This window comes from Scheffersomyces spartinae, assembly GCF_019049425.1.
Source record: "Scheffersomyces spartinae strain ARV_011 chromosome Unknown scaffold_7, whole genome shotgun sequence".
Lineage (NCBI taxonomy): Eukaryota > Fungi > Ascomycota > Pichiomycetes > Serinales > Debaryomycetaceae > Lizanozyma > Lizanozyma spartinae.
Window position 1 is genome coordinate 323,759 of NW_025065054.1, and position 18,540 is coordinate 342,298.

General features: G+C 37.3%; 10 protein-coding genes across 10 annotated transcripts; 5 read left to right on the forward strand and 5 right to left on the reverse strand.

Annotated features, from left to right (window-relative positions):
• Positions 1-145: 145 nt before the first annotated feature.
• KQ657_004646 (uncharacterized protein) lies at positions 146-1,414 on the reverse strand (the record flags this gene model as incomplete). Its single annotated transcript, XM_043195314.1, has 2 exons — positions 146-1,173; positions 1,411-1,414. 2 exons carry the CDS (start codon positions 1,412-1,414, stop codon positions 146-148), a joined length of 1,032 nt encoding a protein of 343 aa, XP_043049980.1.
• Positions 1,415-2,420: 1,006 nt separating this feature from the next.
• Positions 2,421-3,170, forward strand: ADK1 (adenylate kinase; the record flags this gene model as incomplete). The annotated part of the gene is made up of 1 exon (XM_043195315.1): positions 2,421-3,170. The coding sequence occupies one exon, from the start codon at positions 2,421-2,423 to the stop codon at positions 3,168-3,170; it is 750 nt and encodes a 249-aa protein (XP_043049981.1).
• An 86-nt stretch (positions 3,171-3,256) lies between these two features.
• On the reverse strand, positions 3,257-4,906 carry KQ657_004648 (uncharacterized protein; the record flags this gene model as incomplete). The annotated part of the gene is made up of 1 exon (XM_043195316.1): positions 3,257-4,906. The coding sequence occupies one exon, from the start codon at positions 4,904-4,906 to the stop codon at positions 3,257-3,259; it is 1,650 nt and encodes a 549-aa protein (XP_043049982.1).
• A 296-nt stretch (positions 4,907-5,202) lies between these two features.
• Positions 5,203-6,108, forward strand: YHM1 (Yhm1p; the record flags this gene model as incomplete). Its single annotated transcript, XM_043195317.1, has 1 exon — positions 5,203-6,108. The coding sequence occupies one exon, from the start codon at positions 5,203-5,205 to the stop codon at positions 6,106-6,108; it is 906 nt and encodes a 301-aa protein (XP_043049983.1).
• A 1,137-nt stretch (positions 6,109-7,245) lies between these two features.
• KQ657_004650 (uncharacterized protein) lies at positions 7,246-8,787 on the reverse strand (the record flags this gene model as incomplete). Its single annotated transcript, XM_043195318.1, has 2 exons — positions 7,246-8,714; positions 8,769-8,787. The coding sequence occupies 2 exons, from the start codon at positions 8,785-8,787 to the stop codon at positions 7,246-7,248; spliced, it is 1,488 nt and encodes a 495-aa protein (XP_043049984.1).
• A 125-nt stretch (positions 8,788-8,912) lies between these two features.
• Positions 8,913-10,223, forward strand: KQ657_004651 (uncharacterized protein; the record flags this gene model as incomplete). Its single annotated transcript, XM_043195319.1, has 1 exon — positions 8,913-10,223. One exon carries the CDS (start codon positions 8,913-8,915, stop codon positions 10,221-10,223), a length of 1,311 nt encoding a protein of 436 aa, XP_043049985.1.
• A 221-nt stretch (positions 10,224-10,444) lies between these two features.
• Positions 10,445-10,993, forward strand: KQ657_004652 (uncharacterized protein; the record flags this gene model as incomplete). Its single annotated transcript, XM_043195320.1, has 1 exon — positions 10,445-10,993. The coding sequence occupies one exon, from the start codon at positions 10,445-10,447 to the stop codon at positions 10,991-10,993; it is 549 nt and encodes a 182-aa protein (XP_043049986.1).
• A 213-nt stretch (positions 10,994-11,206) lies between these two features.
• RIP1 (ubiquinol--cytochrome-c reductase catalytic subunit) lies at positions 11,207-11,919 on the reverse strand (the record flags this gene model as incomplete). Its single annotated transcript, XM_043195321.1, has 2 exons — positions 11,207-11,802; positions 11,880-11,919. The coding sequence occupies 2 exons, from the start codon at positions 11,917-11,919 to the stop codon at positions 11,207-11,209; spliced, it is 636 nt and encodes a 211-aa protein (XP_043049987.1).
• A 954-nt stretch (positions 11,920-12,873) lies between these two features.
• HUL4 (putative E3 ubiquitin-protein ligase) lies at positions 12,874-15,501 on the reverse strand (the record flags this gene model as incomplete). Its single annotated transcript, XM_043195322.1, has 2 exons — positions 12,874-14,443; positions 14,627-15,501. The coding sequence occupies 2 exons, from the start codon at positions 15,499-15,501 to the stop codon at positions 12,874-12,876; spliced, it is 2,445 nt and encodes an 814-aa protein (XP_043049988.1).
• Positions 15,502-15,764: 263 nt separating this feature from the next.
• On the forward strand, positions 15,765-18,537 carry KQ657_004655 (uncharacterized protein; the record flags this gene model as incomplete). The annotated part of the gene is made up of 2 exons (XM_043195323.1): positions 15,765-18,459; positions 18,512-18,537. 2 exons carry the CDS (start codon positions 15,765-15,767, stop codon positions 18,535-18,537), a joined length of 2,721 nt encoding a protein of 906 aa, XP_043049989.1.
• Between the last annotated feature and the right edge of the window lie 3 nt (positions 18,538-18,540).

Sequence of the window (18,540 nt, forward strand, 5' to 3'; positions counted from 1 at the left end):
TCCAGCCTCGAAATTTCGCTTTTCAACCCCGCAAGGTAGCGCCGGATTCAATTTGACAGGTGTTAACTAAACCTAATTCAACTTGACAGAACTTACACTAAGTCAAACTTGTACAATCATATTCTAAGACTACTATAATTTATATTCACTCAAAATGACGGTTAACAAAATCAACTACCCTAGTAAGCCCATAATATTTGTTGATATCAAGTGGTTTCTTTTGTCGTAAGGCTATTGCGGCATCATCTTCAAAGAAAAACAATGAATCGTGAATTCCGTAGGGTTCCATGTGAATTTCAACTTGACACTTTGACTTGGACTTGTCAAATTTAGTGTATGAATATTGACGGTTTTTAGCAGCAAAGGTTTCAGAAGGTACTCCAAGTGCATTTTCACACCAGTCAATTATATCATCACGGAATGATTCATCTTCTCCAAATAAAACAAATAGTCTCAGTTTAGGGTCCGAGAACAAAGGAATTCGCAGCCAATCTTCAACTTCTGCTTTGGCATTACCCGGACTCACAAGCAAGTGATCTAACTTTGCAGTCTTTACAATGTGTTTGATGCTTTCACCTAGATTGTGTGTGATGATATCATACTTTTCATTATCATGCCATGATTTCCCAGGAGTGTAAATATCTGCAATTTCGGGTAAAAGCTTAACCCATGGAGATACTAATATTAATTCTGATGGATAAATTTGTTTTGATATCTCAAGAGTAGTATTGATATTGGAGTCAGGTAACTTGTTGTACAACATGTACAAGTATTGAGTAAAACAGATCGCTATATTACCACCAGCTGAGTCACCAAGTAGTTGGATGTCTTCATAACCTGCGTTAACCAAGTTGACATATGTCTTATACAATTCAACTACCTGGTAAGGAAGTGGGTATTCACCTTCGGAAACTAATTTATAGTCCAAGAATAAAATATTCAAATTAGATCTTGTAGCCTTGTTCACCAGCTTATATAAGGTACAGATCATTGCTAGTTGCATTGGTTGCGTTTGTAGAAAGTATCCTCCACCATGTAAATAAACTATTACGGAGCTCTTAGGGGTCTTTGTTTCTTGTTTGGCCAACCACATTGATCTTTCATCAAACTGTTCTCCATAGTTTGGCATATCATTAACAACATCCTTGTACATCGCAGGCATTACCTTTCGCACTAGCGTTTTATTAGAGAAAAAATTCACATAGTATGCATGTTTGGGACCTAATTCAAGTGAAGTCTTATATATGGCCATTTTCAAATTTCTGATAAGGCCGCCATGGCATTTTCTAGTTGGAAGTGTTTTAGTGAAATACTTGATGAGCACAACAGCTATTCTCCAGTTTAATTTGATGAGAAAAATTAACACTGGAATCATGGTGAATTTAAACTTATAAACGCAACTACCTTTACTCATGATATTGATCTTAGGCAAATATGACCTCATATAAATAATCTTTCAATCATTATCATGTGAAGTTGCACTACAAAGCGAGGATACTTCAAACCAAGTGGGGATTCCTTCCGCGCTACCATCTATATCCCAAAAGGGTAATTTCTCTGGGGTATAATCGGGTACTTTTATAACCCATATAAAATAAATACCTATACTCTAGGTAAAGTCGGTTAAGAAGTAAACTTAAACTAGATAGTAGAGTGAAACAAGGCATATTGAGACATATAATGAAACCAGGCCCATTGAGACATAAGTATGTACAAGTTAACAAAATGCCCCTGTCCACATAGTCAGCACTTTCCTAATGGAGAAAAAACGTGAACAAACAGCACAGTTTCATATTACTGACGATGAAAGTCAAAGTTTGGTGTTTTCTTCAGCAACTCATAAATGAATGTAAAGCTTCATTACTACCTTAACGTTCTGGCAATAGGAATATAGAGTACTATAAATGAATATTCATCAAAGAGTACATTTAATTGTCAAATGACGTCTTTCACGTGTTAATTGTTGGCCAATCACAGTTGTTCATATTGGACCAATGATAGTGAGACCACGTACAGCCAAACGAAATTAATTTCGTATCAGCGGAACTAATAATAATCTCCGAGAGAAAAAGCACGAATTTTGTGGTTTTAAATTGACTATCTGCCACGTATATGCTGAATATTAAATTATTATGTGGGGTTGGCTATGTTCCTCCTTATCCTACTACGACATTCGTTCATATCCCCGGACAATGCAGGAATGGCCCACCACCTAATTCCGGATAGCTCCTATACGTTGGAAAAAATGTCGATCTTTGTTGGAAGTTTGTCCGGGTAACTGATGGAAAATTTGGGTTTTTTTCTACTTAAACTTTTGACAAGCCTGTGGGGTCCGACGACCGGCCCAAAGTTAAGTTTGAAAATTCATTTTCTTCTTTCAAATTCTAATATTTTGATAAACTAAAACAAACCCTATCACAATGTCCATCGAAGACGTCAAGGCTGCCATTGATAAGTTGCATTCCAGAATCCAAGATTTGGAAAAAAAGGCTGGATTAATTCCAGATGTTCCAAAGTCCATTCGTATGGTTTTGATTGGTCCTCCAGGTAGTGGTAAGGGTACTCAAGCACCAAACTTGAAGGACAAGTTCTGTGCTTGTCATTTGGCCACTGGAGACATGTTGAGAGCACAAGTTGCTGCTAAGACCGCCTTAGGTGTTGAAGCCAAGAAGATTATGGATCAAGGTGGATTGGTTTCTGACGAAATCATGGTTAACATGATTAAATCTGAATTGGAAAACAATAAGGAATGTTCCAATGGGTTCATTTTGGATGGTTTCCCAAGAACCATTCCTCAAGCTGAAAAGTTGGATTCTATGTTGACTGAAAGAAAGACACCATTGGATCAAGCCGTTGAGTTGAAGATTGATGATGAATTGTTGGTTGCTAGAATTACTGGTAGATTGGTTCACCCTGCTTCTGGTAGATCTTACCACAAGTTATTCAACCCCCCAAAGGTTGACATGGTTGACGACATTTCTGGCGAACCTTTGGTTCAAAGATCTGATGACAATGAAGCTGCTTTGAAAAAGAGATTGGTTACTTACCACAATCAAACAGAACCAATTGTTGCATACTACCAAAAGAGTGGTATTTGGTCTGGTATTGATGCTTCCCAAAAGCCAACTAAGGTTTGGGATGACATCTTGAAGTGTTTGGGTCAAAAATAAACCTCAGACCTTCTTCTTGTAAGTAGTAAATAAGGCTAAAAAAATGATTCTATTTATTCAACAATAATACCTTGTATTTTTATATATTAATATTTACCACGTTTCGACTTAATTGGTGAGTCTTGATCACCACTTCTCTTCTTACTATTAGCTTCATTAAAGCATGAAACATGAACAATCTTTCGCGGGTTGTCACTTCCTGGTACTTGAATACAATTCATCCAACACCAGTCCCCAACACTATCATTGAAAGTCGCATTCACATGTTCACGACATATACTACAGTTGTTGCTCAGGTCCCCCACCACAACAACATACGATATCTTTTCTGGAACAGCTGGTAGTTCAGCTTCTCCTCCTGACTTGTTTGTCGTACCCTTGTTGGTGTCTGTTGAAGTCTCCAATAGCTCTGAGTCTCTAAAGTCTACCCATTCATAATCATTCAAGTACCAATTCCGAGATTGAATTACACTATTGTTGGCTCCAGAAGTATTACCGCTACTTCCCAACTTCTTGTTCAACCGGAAATGCCAGTCCAAGTGTAAAGTTTGGAGTCTTTTCCCTTCAGGATCTGAGGAGAACCGTTTCCCACAAAGTGCACAGGGGGCACCCTTGGCACCATATAAAAGTCCTAACAATTTAATGTTCTTACCCGAATACGGGTTATAGGTCTTTAAGAAATTCTGTGGATTGTCATTGATAGAGCTTTGTATTTTGGCTAATTCCGTAAACTTCTTTTGTTCATATAACGTTGTGTTGGATAATTGGGGGTATTGTTGAGCTATCAATTGGTAAGACATATCGTTGGTGACGGTGTATTTGTTTCTAGGAAACACAAGTTTATAAACTAGTTCTGAGCCTGTTTTCAAAGGCTTATCCGCAAATATTAATCCCACGTTAATCAAGTTATTGAATAATTCATTTGCTGGATCCATTACATCACTAATAGGTGATAGTCTTTGGATATTATTATTGTTATTATCATTATTATTGGACAAAACAGGAGTACTACTTCCCGTTACATTAATCACAGCAGGTGTTGGAGAAGGAGAGGCATTGTATTGTTGTTTGATCGTTCTAAGCTGTGCTTGAATGGCTTGAAGTTCATTCCCTTGTAGCTTTTGACTAGATAAAATGGCCCGTAAGGCATCTAAAGCATTTAACTTTTCAGATAATCTAACTTCATCAGGAGACTCTTTTCTCTTCCTACGCAATATAGGAATTAATACATCAATTTGCTTAATTAATGCTTGATTAGAAAGTGGTTGAGAATCTATATCTTTAACCTTAGAGTCTTGAGTTCGTAATGCACTTGCTTTCTTATAATTGGCTAAAAACTTTGCTATTTTATCCATTTCCAGAGAACTAAATAAATTTGAACCATTTTTCAACTTCGTTTGCTTCCAAGTTTCAAACAAGTTCATCATTTTATTTCGACTGAAATCATCAACCAAAGTGAAAACTTCAGTGTATAATTTGAAGATCTCATCTTCTATTAAGATATTATAAGGATTACCCACATATTTGCAAATAGAATCAAGTAAATAAAGAGCAAATAACTTGTGTTGAGGTATAGCTTTCTTGATTCTTCCCTTGACAGCTTCAAGTATTCCTTCAGCTTCATCTTTATTCTCTTGCGCAATATTGGTTAAGTTCTCGATTATCGGACGAGAATTAAACGTCAAATCACTAAGTGATTGCGAGTAATCCTCTACAATTGTTGAAGTGGTCACCATTCCCACCTGCGCTGATTAATAATGGTACGCCGATTAAATAATATATCTTTGATGATCACTGAAGACATTTTACTTTAGAACGGCAAACCTCGCAAATCAATACCTTTTTATTAGGTAAGCTTGAGACAAGACAGGTTTGCTACTTTTGACTCATATTTCCTATTAAAGTAATATCCATAATCTAACCGCGGTGGGAGAAAATTTTTCCTCCCATCCTTCATGGTTTGATATCAAAAAATTTTCCCAATCTATTTACCATCTTTATACTCTCTTTGATTGTATAAACATCGTCAAACATGTCTCCTCCGTCTTCTAGTGATAAAAAACAATCTGGTATTGCCAGAGTCCTTGGATCAGCTTCCGCTGGTATCTTGGAAATTGGTGTGTTCCATCCAGTGGATACTATCTCAAAAAGATTAATGTCTAATCAAACCAAGGTCACCAACTTAACTCAATTAAATAGTGTTATTTTCCGTGAACATGCTACTGATGCACTTGGTAAGAGATTATTCACTTTGTTCCCTGGTTTAGGATATGCTGCTTGCTACAAGATCTTACAAAGAGTTTATAAATATGGTGGACAACCATTTGCTAATGAATTCTTAACTAAGAATTTTAAGGATGGTTATGACACTGCTTTTGGTCCTAAGACTGGTAAGGCCATGTTAAGTGCTACTGCTGGTTCCTTAATTGGTATTGGTGAAGTTGTTTTATTACCATTGGATGTGTTAAAGATTAAAAGACAAACCAACCCTGAATCCTTCAAAGGAAGAGGGTTCTTGAAGATCATTACTGATGAAGGATTTGGTTTATACAGAGGTTGGGGTTGGACCATGGCTCGTAATGCTCCTGGTTCTTTTGCATTATTTGGTGGTAACTCATTTGCTAAGGAATATATTTTCCATTTACAAGATTATAGTCAAGCTACTTGGGCTCAAAACTTTATTACATCCATTGTTGGTGCTAGTGCTTCTTTAATAGTTTCTGCTCCTTTAGATGTGATTAAGACAAGAATTCAAAATAAGAACTTTGATAACCCAGAATCTGGTTTCACTATTTTAAAGAATATGGCTAAAAATGAAGGTATCTCAGCTTTCTTCAAAGGTTTGACTCCTAAATTGTTGACTACTGGTCCAAAGTTGGTGTTCTCATTTGCACTTGCACAAACATTGATTCCTGCCTTTGACAAAATGTTGAAGTAGATAAATAGATAGAGTGTCTTGTAAATAGAGGAACGAAATTATTCAAGTTAATAATAGTAATTGTAGCGTTCTAAAGATTCATTGATTAAGTAACTATGGTTGTAGTGCTAGTGCTTGATGGCCTTTGACAAAGCGCACATACCAATCGCAACTGAAGGAGTTTGAAGTCTTACGTTTTAAGCGTAGTCCTTATTATTTATACACGTCAATGAGGTTTAAATGCATGAAATTATGAATAGTTGTGGACCGTCTACTTATACTGATGCTACTGACACAAATACAATGTCGGGAAACAAAGAAGGCAGTACTTCTCAATTGCTATGGCTTTATCGCTGGATCGTATCTCTACTGATACAAGACAAAAGTAGTGCGCGTGTAAACTGAACTCAGTCGGTATTAACGGTCTACATTTTAAATGAAATGAAGGGTAGCCTATTACAGATAGACAAATCTGGATAAGTAAAATCATTCATCATGATAATATTATTCATCAGCGTCCTTCTTTGAACATTAATGAACGTCATTTGGTATCACATTTTTGCTGCTACCATGTGATCTGGATCCTAAATCGTTACTAAGCAATTGTGGTAGTACACGACTATAATTGATAAATGCTGTAGTACCACCTTTGAGCTTATTCCGTAAATTGACGTTCACACGACTAAGGGCACATGGCGACATTTGATTATCATATGCGGGTTTTGAATGACTCGATTAGTTATTACTACAACCTTAACTTTCAAATATATAACGAGATTAAGACGACATCAGAATGAATATATAGTATACAATTATATAAACTAATTTTCATCCATCATGAGAGCTATTTTATGGTTGATGTATGCTCTTAAAGTCAATGTTCTCAATATAATTGTTCAGAATAGTAGGTCGTTCTCAATATCCTTACAATATATCCTGTCACCAGTGTTTGAAGCATGTGCTTCAACCTCTGAACCAGAATACGTTTACGCTGATAGTTCGTTTGACTATTCCAATTTAACAGATGTCCCCATCATATGACACTAATAGTACGGTACTGACGGTGTATCGTTTTGTCATATGATGTAGTATAATGAGTGAATTGTTTTGGGTTATAGATATTTATATAGGTTAATTAAAGTCTTAATATTATGGTTATTATTCAAACATATCCAATTCTTCCTTCCAATCATCTCCAAATACGAAAACTAATTCTGCTTCTGTTACTGTACCGTCAAGAATTTTCAATTTAGTTGACGCTTCTTTTGCCTTCCTTTGTCGTTGTAACTTGTCAATAATTCTTTCTCTTAATCCTCCAGATCTTTGAGCGTATGTAATGGCGTTCTTATAGTAAGCGATTCCGTTATTCTTTAGTAATTCATCTACCTCTTGTTTATATGGTACTTGTCTTCTTTCCATTTCCAAATCTCCTCGGCTGATCATTAACCCACTCATTTGCACCAAAGCATTTCCTAACCCACCATCGTCTCCCTTGGCCTCTGTGGTCAACCGTTGGTTCACTAGTGCTTGTTGGCACTTGTAAAGTTCATTGATGAAGCTAAGCAACTCCCATTCTTGTTCAGGAGAAATAGTCTCGTCGTTCATACTTAAATACAGCTCAATACATCCAATAATGATCTCATGGCTGTTAAAGTTGAGTGAAGGCTCGTTTATAACATCCTTCCAATATTCTATTGGGTCCTCCTCAATACTTCTGATGGCAAGTACCAAGATCTTCCACTTCTGAACTTGTTCTTCACTAATTGTTGCAAGCATCGCAGTATTAGTATCAGTGTTGTTGGTCTCATAGTACCGGTGTAACTTGGTTTCAAATAGATACAATTGGTCACACATCAGTTCAACGTCAATATCAATAGATTGATGCTGCTGTTGCTTCTTTTCAAGTACCACTTGTATGAACTCAAGAGCAACAATCAAACTATCATAAATATCAGGTGGTTGTACTGCTGATTCTGTTGTTACTTCCTGATGACTCTGGGTGGCGGTGGCATCGTATTGAGCCTCAGTAATATTACTCGACCTTCCTTCGTTCAATTGTGACTCCAATGAATTGATTTCAGTATATTGACGTTCAAGTAGCTCCATGACGATCGCTTTCGTATCAGATACTATTCTAATCACATCATGACTATTATTATCACCATCCATGATTTCTAGTTGTTCAGTTAAAACAACGACGCAGTTATAAAGCAAATCTAACGGTACGACACACCCCATGCCCAAAATTCTGGAAATAACTGTCTGATGCATCTTGGCTATATCTTGAATTCTCGATACTAAAACACTATTACTGCTTCCTAGCACTTCTTCAACACTAGTAAGTTCACTCACATCTACTCCTTCCAACTTCACATAGTGATTGTGTACATGGTACACCAATCGGCAACCATTGTATGAAGCATCCACATAAACGTCATTGGCACATCCTGGAAAACTCAATGTTTGTATATAAGCATCATATGCTTTCTGATAGAATCTAAGTGCCTTGGAGAGATCAGCTGATAGCCATCTATCACCACTTTCTTCATCGATTGAGCCTTGTTCAAGAGACTCTTCTGGTGAACTAGGGATTGATGATACTTTAGCCTTCTGCTTCTTAGGGAACCCTAACTGTGGGTTAGTATTGATCTAGGTATGCTTACGTAACTATGTATACATACTCTTTCTTTGGAACAGCATTGAATTGAGAGAAGGCATCATCACCTTCAAATGTGGAGTAATTTTCCGTGCAATTTTAGACCTCGTACAAACACTCGGATACTGTTACCCAACTTACTACAGAACTGCTGTATTTGGTATGCTCAATGACATTAGTGACATGTCTATCCAGTATTCCCACTACACCTCATCTTTGTCGAACTGAATTTGAACTCTCGTGTCCAGTGTACTTGTTGCTGTTATGGAAAGATGATGAGCATGGTAACGCAATCATCTTCACAGACCTTCAACTGGTCACTGACGCATCCATAGCCAACGAAGAACGAGTTCGGTGCTCTACAGAATACGATGCCCTAATCAGCGGTGGGTGTCCGGGTCCTATGGTTCCAAGGAACAAACTCTTCTTAGCTACTGTCCCCGATGATGAGCTCTTTAGTCTGATTTGCAAGACAGTGAGAAACATAGTTCAAGATCAACATATGGATTTCGGTGACCCACAAAGGTGTCGGGTCTATCAATATGGAGTTCTAGCTAAGATTGAAGCAAGGCTACAAGTGCTTCCATCCTCAAGATTAGTAGAAGGAACTTTAACACTGTGCGTTTGCATTGCCCCAAAGAACGTTGATATGGTTTGTCCCAATGAATCAGAACAAAGGCAAAGATTAGTCCAGCTTTTAAAGCGTTTGAAGCATTCATTAAAGAGGGATATTCTTGATTTTATCAGTGATAGGCTTCATATCAACGATATCATTGAACAGAGCAGGTTCAACAAGGGACAAAATAAAATAGTAACACGTCCAAAGGGAGCAGAGTTAGTATTTGGACATCATTTTGATTCCCCAACTCAAATGACTCAACTGATACAAAGACCTACTACAGAGTCGAGTCAAGAAGGTTCATCCACCATAAGCTCTTCACTGTCGGAGAAAAGCTTATCACCAGTACTGTCCAAAATCAGTATTAATTCTGAGGGAGAGGAGGAGAATGAACTGAATGCAGAAGATATCGAGTTATCTGATCTATACCCTGGTCATTTGGTCAAACGAGCGACAGTCGAATCCCTTGCTACCATAGAGAATGAATATCATCGTGAATGTCAACTTGATTCTACATTGGTATATAATGTTGAAGCTTTTATAATTGGTCTTCTACCAGATATACCATTTGTTGTCAAACCGTATGGAAGAACAGTTAAATTGGCACCTTTCAAATTGGTGATTCGAGATGTTGAAGGACCTGCAATCATTATGGTTGAGTTTAGAACCTCACAAGAAATACAAAGGTTTCTCTCATTACCTGAACCAGAGGATTCCCTTTGTCATTTGACAGCTATTAACCAAAAGATGAATGCCATGGTGGGCACTGTCAAACAGTTAAGCGTACAGGTTATGACAACAGACACACAGTACCCCAGAATGTATTGGCGATGTATGAATGTGTTAAAGGATATGACATAGTACAAGCGAATAGTGCTGTACTATACAGTAATATAACAATAAGTGTACGTGTGCACGCATTCTCAATGGTTCAGCCTCAAAGTCAGATCACAGTGCCCCTTGAAACGGCCGTGTTTGCTATTTTTATAGTGCGAATGGGCTATGGGAAATTTGTTTATAAGACGTGTGGCACCTTACTATAGAGCTCAGTTTAGTACACCAACAGCAAGTACATAGCCAATATGTTCATTTCATCTTCCGACAGTTTCTGTTATAAGAAGGCTCTTTTCGCAAGAGATACAGCATCATCAGTGAAATCAACTGCTCAATCATTCAAATCATGGGACACTTGTATGGACAATAGAGTATGTAAAATCGTTGCTATAGTTGGGATAGTGTTCGGGGTTTTGATTGTGTTTTGGGTCTTAAGTACACTCATCAGATGTGTATGTTTGGGATTCCAATGTATTGAGGCCTGTTGTTGTTGTTGTGGCCGTAGTTCTGGTTCAAGAGGTCAAACAGTCATTGTTCAAGCACCAAATCAAGATTCCTCTTATGGTAATCCTAATATGTATCCGCCAACGTATGCTCCCACGTTTTATCCCAATCCACAAAGAGATGCCAGTGGAGGAGGCACCGCTCCTCCTCAACAAGCATACTTCACCAATAGACAAGGCTATGAAAGTGTTTATACTCCTCATAATAATGCTGGTTCAAAGTATGATGATAGACCCATGTACACGGATGAAATTGAAAAGTATGATAATAACACTGCTTACAGGGGATACTAGATATTTATATAATGATAATGTTTATTAATTACAATCATCTTAAGTTATCAAAATTGTAGATAGAAAAGTACATGATGTATATTTTTTTTTGATGGAATGCGATGATGGAATATATTTATATATGTGTGTGGATAGGTGAGATGATGGTTTGAAAATGTATTGTTAAAATTGATGGAAATGAAATTTTGGAGAATGCTGTGAATTCAGTTTCAATTAACCAACAAGCAAGGTTTCTTCGTCACTGAATTCATACTGAGGAATTTCCAAATTCAAAGGAGCTGGTCCTCTTCTAATTCTACCAGAGATATCATAGTGGGAACCGTGACAAGGACAGAACCAACCACCAAAATCACCAGCTTCACCAATTGGAACACAACCCAAGTGAGTACAAATACCCAACATGACCAACCATTCGGGCTTAAGAACTCTAGCGCTATCAGTTTGAGGGTCTCTTAAACTTGAAATATCAACATCATTGGCTTCTTCAATTTCTTCAGGAGTTCTATGTCTGATGAAAACTGGCTTACCTTGCCACTTAACAACAACATTCTTACCTTCAGGAATAGCGCTCAACTTGACTTCAACCTTAGCCATAGCCAAAACATCGGCAGAAGCTGACATAGAAGACAAAAAGGCTTCAACAGTGGACTTGGCACCAGCAGCACTCAATAAACCTAATGAACCCACCATAAAATACGAAATGTTTCTGTTGTGAGTTTCTGACTTGTTGTTAACATAGTGAGAGAAGTCAGGGTGTTCGTAATTGTTACTCAATCTAAGAGAAGTTGATGATAAAGCTCTAATAGAGGCTAAAAATGAACTCCATGTTAGTAATTATGGTTCAGTCGACAGCAATTGAATGAACAACCGTAGTCTTGTAACATACTCTTCAAACTGTTAGTCTTCAATGATCTGAAAGCCAACATAGTTAGATATAAACTTAGGAATAATTAACGGACAATCTCTAAGGGTCTGACACCTATCAACTTAAGTTATTTAGAAAACTATAAGGTAAGGTTTGTTGCCTAAAACTTTTCTCACTCATCAATTTCCACAAAGTCAACCACCAATTTCTCTCCAATTAAAATTCCTCAATAAACAAAACATCATTGCACGTATGGTTTTGTGTTCTATTGAGTGTTTTGAAGGAACGCACTACTTGAACGTAGACATTGTTGAAGCCGTTTGCTTGGAATATGATTGGCCAGAATGACGTTTGGTAGCACGGGATCCAAAGAGGGATAACGGTTTTAATCTAATGGTTGCAAATAATAAGCAGTCAATGAAATAAACATTTAGGTAAAGCAAAGAATGGCTAGAACAAATTAGTAGTATTAACTGAATGCAATGTGACGTGTTACATTTTGAAGTATTATATTGTGGAATCATAGAGTTCCTCGTATCAGAATATCCTTGACTTCTCTTGCTTATACAAATGATAGATATGTGTGATAGGTAAGCGTCAACCAATTAACATATTTACATTGCAATATTTATACTTATTGATAGTACAGAAAACGGGAGCAAATGTTTTCAGTGGAACTAAAATAATGCATAGCTGCAAAACACCCATCAAAAGTCGTGTACCACGGCCAGTAATATCAAGACGACATGGCATACGACATTAGTCGATAGAGCTTTTGTTGGAGTACATACCAATGGAATAAGTATATATAAGCGAACGGTTGTATGTGTATACAAGTTTATGAGTAAGTATATATTTATGATTAAGTACGTATTTGAATTAGTGTTCGAGTGTATACTTACGTATCCTTTCCCGAAGTCAATACTTTTCCGTTGAAAAGTATTTGTTTACTGTAAGAAATATACCTTATAAACTTTTTTGCACCTCTAAAATATAACCATTTCGATACCTTTTTTTACTTTATCCCAAAACCAGCACTTTCATTGAAGGCAACTTGTAATTTCTGAATCAATTTTTCACTGGTTGAATATTCATATAAGCAAAGCTCATTAAAACATGTATGAGCAATTGGTAATCTGTTACTATTAGAGCCAAGTCTTGTTACTTTAAACGATAGATTTTGAATACCTGTGGCAGGAATTCTATCTGAACCCGTAACAAACAATAAGAACTTTTTCTGTTGTGAATTGGACAACCCTTCCAAATATTCCCATAACCACACTATTATAGGACTTTCCTTAGTAAAACCTCCAGTATATTTAGTTATTGATTGCCATATGGTCAAATCGATTTTCCCATCATCACTTCCACATAACATCAACTGAATCTCTTCCGCATCGAACAAGGAGAGTGCATTACCCCCAACAACAGAATTAAATCCCCTTCGAAAGCTTTGTAATTGTTGATAAATACCTTCTCCCATATAGAATTGATAGTATTTCTTAATGTATAGGTTGACGTTCCCCTTATCAACAGAAACATTACTACCATTAGGGATAAGTTGATATTTGATATCGTTTTCTTTGAAAATTTCATCATGAAGATCCAACTCAAATTTTAATTCCATTAATTTCAATTCCTCTTCATTGAAAGATGTCAATTTAAGTAAATTGGACGCTATTTCAGGTTGAAGTTCTTTGAAATCATTGAAACCAACAGTTTCATTCAATAAAAGTTTGTAGAATGATTTGGGAAACTTCAAATCTAATATTACAGAATTGTAAATCGCCAATCCTAATACAGCACCAAGTAGATAATACATTTGACAATCCTCTTGCGGGATCATGTTAAACCAAACGTAATTTGACAGTTCCACATACGATATCATTCCAGCAATGGGTCTGAAAAGTAATCTTGTAAGTAATAAAAACCATTCTTTACGTAACCCCCCAGCATCGATCCCTGGCTCACCTATGAATGTTACTTTCAATGATTTCTTCAAATTCTTTTCATTTTGTTCAATGCATCTTAAGGAGTCTTGAACAATATACTCTCGTCTAACTTGGACTCGAAAATAAACTTCAAAGGTGATTCTTTTGTCTAAAGAATTGATGAAAGCTTCTTCGGCTTTTCTTTCCATTTGACGATGGGCTTCATATTCTAACATGCCAATCTTATTCCCCAAAGAAATCAATAAAGGATATTGACAGAAAAAAAATGAATCCAGTTCAAACGTCAGTTTTCCTGTAATATACTTGATAGCATTTCTTAACTCTTCGGGCTGTGAATCTTTCAATGCTGATGTAGCGGCGGTGGCTTCACTATCATTTAAAGTCAGCTGCCAAGCATCAAAGTCAATTCTCATATTCACAAAATCAACAAGAGAGTTATAGAAATTGCTACATGGCAAGGCATCCATTTCATCTCTTCTTTTGTTTGCTCTGTAGAATAATGACATGACAATTGCCGCTGTTTTCAAAAGCCAATCGTTATTATACTGTTGAATTCTGATCTTAGGATTCTGATTCTTCTTCTTGGTCTTCAAGCTTGAAGTTCTGTTTATAGTATCATCATCTTCCTTAGAACTGGTAAATGTATTAGTATTGCTATGATGATGTTGAATTGAGCTGGATACGCCCCCCATCGAGCTTCTTCGTTGCAAGAAACCTTCAGAGATCCTATAATAAGATTGTAAGTGGAAGGTGATGTACAAATTAATTAGGTCGACTTTTTTAACAAAGAGGTCCCTCCTTAACTTGGTAAAGTACATAGCAAATGAGTTAGCTACTTTTACTGACTTTATGTGAGCCAATAACCCCACTGCCCGTTTAAATATTTCATAGGTCAAGGCTTTAATCTCTGGATTAGAAATCATGGAAGTGGCATATTTCTCTCTATTAATCATTACCGCATGATCTAAGAAGGGGATTTCCAAGAGCACCAAAAGCCATCTATGCTCCTTAGGATCATCTGAGAATGCAAGAGGGATTCGTTTAAGACACTCACAAGCTCCTGAAAGTGCTTTATATAGGGGCCTTTTGGTAGGAAGTCTAGTTAACATTTGGAACATCATAAGCATCTCTGAGGAGTTGATGTTGTCAATGATGACATTGCCTGAAGCAGACGCCAGTGGGAAAGAATCATTAAGACACTTTTTGTTTCTAAATGCAAGATAAAGATATGACAGTACGGGATGTAGTGTTTCATGAAGCGAAGAAGGACCAACAGCAGGGGGGGTCCCTTCATTGGTAGATAAACAGTTCAGTATAAGACGTTTAACATATTCATATGACAATGCTTCAATTGCACCGTTATCTTCTTCACTATCACCACCCCTTAACAAATGAGTAGTATGACAAACATAACACCTGAACTTTGGTGTATCCAGACGATAAGTCAAGAAAACTCCACAACAGGCACAAGATACCACTACAGTTTCAATAGTATGAGGCATCGGATCAGACCCAGAACTGGATCCAACCGTCCCAGTACCAGTATGTCGTGATCTAGAGCGTGCTCCATTAGGAGATACACCACCGCCTTCATCCCCTGAACTGCCACTACCTCTTCTTCTACCACCACCGTCACTTCCCCTACTATGGAAGGGACCTTCCTTGGCTCCAAAGAGCCTGAATAGTGGCATGGTCTTGGTACCGCTGTGAGCAAGTTGTAAGGCTATGCTCAACCGTGGGGCTGTTTGTATGTCGCGAAATGGGTACAAACAAGACGATAAGAATACAGTGACGTAAGCACACTACAGAAGCACTACAGCACATACGCACTACAGCAAGGGCATTAGAAGTAGGCAGTTGATAGTGATAGTGTTGATAGTAATAGTGTTGAGTGCTGATAGTTGTATTGGGTATGTCTCACTTCCATAAAAAGACCATACGACATCCACTACGGATGAGAGACTGTACTATTGGAAAGTTCATCACCAGTAGCAAGAATGATTTGGTGGTTTCTTATGACAATGAAATTAGAGTAATTGATGACACTACGTTGCCCCGAGCCTTAGATATCCGGACTTTGACCACTTACAAAACGCCGTTTGGATATGACACTGATTTGATCTTGGGGATCTCATCGCAGCTGACGGAGAACCCTCATCTCATAGTAATGAATGTGGCTGGAGAAGTGTTGTCATTGAAACTCAAATCCCGATACATGGTTGATGGTCCTAAGCTTCTTGTTGATCCTACTGATTCAAGGAAGTTGGTGTATGCCGATCTTACTGGGTCATATGAAGTGATTTATATGGAGAAGGAAATGATCGACACTTTAATGCAACTGCACAACATCAACAAGTTGAAGAAATCAAGAAAATTTGGATCTGTAGTGTCCACAATCCATCGTATGCCTTCCAAACGAGCCATTGATATTCAGTTCATATGGGACGGCAGTTTGGTGGGGTTATTTGTTGATTCCATTGATACAGTATTACAGATTATCAGTGCTAAAGGGTCGCAGCTCATACGAGGTAATATCACCACTTTCCAAGGAATCAAGGAAGGTATTTTGGTCATTGATTTAACCAAAGTGACCTTACTTTATAAATCTGATGATAATGACATTGATAGTTGGAAATCAACTACTTTAGCGAATGAACTCCCACTCGAAGAAGGTGAATTGGTGGAACATTCATGTATCATCACAGACCATTTAACGTTGCTAATATCTAATAGAGGTATGACGTTTTTGGTTCAACATAAGTTAGATAAACCAACTGGAATGGTCTCAGAAACTATAAAGTCCTTGGGATTGACCACAATTCCCCATAAGATCATGTATTTAGGTGACTTAACCTTCTATGTGCAATCTTTGAAGAGTTATCTGGTTATATTCAAGATAAACGACCGGAAACCTTATATCTCCATTGTGAAGAGATTTGAAAGTGCCAATCTGTCAACGGATATTAACGTTGGTACCAAGAAATTGACTCAAGACATTTATGTATGTCAAGGAAGTATGTTTAGTGGGGAGTTGGTTAGATATCCACCTTATAAGAACAAGCTTATTATGGCCGGCATGAAGCAAGAAGAATCTAATGAACAAGCCCTAGTAACAAGATACGCTAATAGTCAATGGAGAACTCAAATCCCAGATGACATTAAGAACACCGTCTTGAACATTGATATTAATAACGATATTAAAGTTCTTGTTTGGGATTGTATCAAGGTGGGATGTTCTAGATGGTTAGCTTCAAGAGTTCTTCTGAATTTTGAGGCACAAACTTGGTTCATTGATGATGAACAAGATTCTAAAGTAACTGTTCAACTAGATACATTCATAATGCCCACAGATGCATTTTTAACAGCAGATATTGATAGAAAAGAATCTTTTTACCTTTTGATACTGTTTATGGATGGAACTCTTTGCATTATAAGACCTTTTGATAGTAATAATAATTATCTCAGGTTATCAACAGATACAGGGTCAGTGTTAAAGGTAACCGAATCAAGTTGGGGTGTTTATCTATTGTACAACGAGTATGATCTTTGGATATTCAAAGCATGGAATGGTGGGTGTATTGAACGATGTTCAACAGGGAAAAGACAAAGGATTCGTTCAATTAAAGGCTCAAAGGATCTATTCAATATAGACGTTCAGTTTGATAATGATGATGATGATGATGGTGATGAAGGTTCACCAGAAAGATATCAAATATGTATGGGGATACAAGAATACGAAAGGATCTTCTCCAAATCATACTATTGGAAGTCCATAGTTGTTAACGACTTTATTATAGTTCTTAGTCAGGACTTTAGACTGCTGAAAGTCGATAATTCCTCTTATCATTTAATAGTCGTCGACAGGCTTTCGTTTAAGATCATTGAAACCTTTGATTTTGACGATGATAAGATCCCTATTAACATAATCAATGTGGACCCTAACACCACCATAAGAAATAAGGTTAGCAGTGTTCCATATCTCGAGGAAGAGGTTCAGCTAAACAATAAGTTTATTGTGGCCTTCCAAAGTCTTCCTGTTGCCTTATTGTACTCTGTTGAAGGCGAAGGGATCAAAATTGAACGTCAACAAGGCTGGAAATATGAAAGTATCAAGAAACAACATGGGAAGGAATTGAAGATCTTTGATTTTGTCCAGATAAATCCAAAGGAAGCAACGTTCATGGCAGTTGGGGATTTTAATTTTGTTATGGAATTGAAACACAACCAAATCTTTTATTGGACTTACTACACCAACATGTCATGTACTTTACCACTTCCTATTGTCAGCGCTGGTCTGTTACATGAGTCTCGGAGCATAATTGCATCCACTTGGCTAGGTGACTTGTATTCTATAAAGTTACCCCAATGCATAAGTGATCATGGGTACATCGAGTCTATGGGGAATCTTGAATCATCTAAAAGAGTACAACAAAGTTTCTCCTCCACCAAGTTGTATGCTAGGGCCGGAGTCTTCTTCACGTGCTTAAAGACCCAGGGCAGTGATACAATTGTATTTGGCGATTCTACAGGCAAGATACATGTCAATATTGGATCAAAGTATTACACCGAACAAGTGTGTGATGCTCCTATAAGGTCCATTGGAATTCTACCACAGGATAATGATCATACGGGTGTACAATTCTTGGTTGGTACAAATAAAGGAGGCATTTACATGATCATTTTTAACGACAAAGGAATCAGCAAGGATGCAACATCGTTCTGCATAGTTT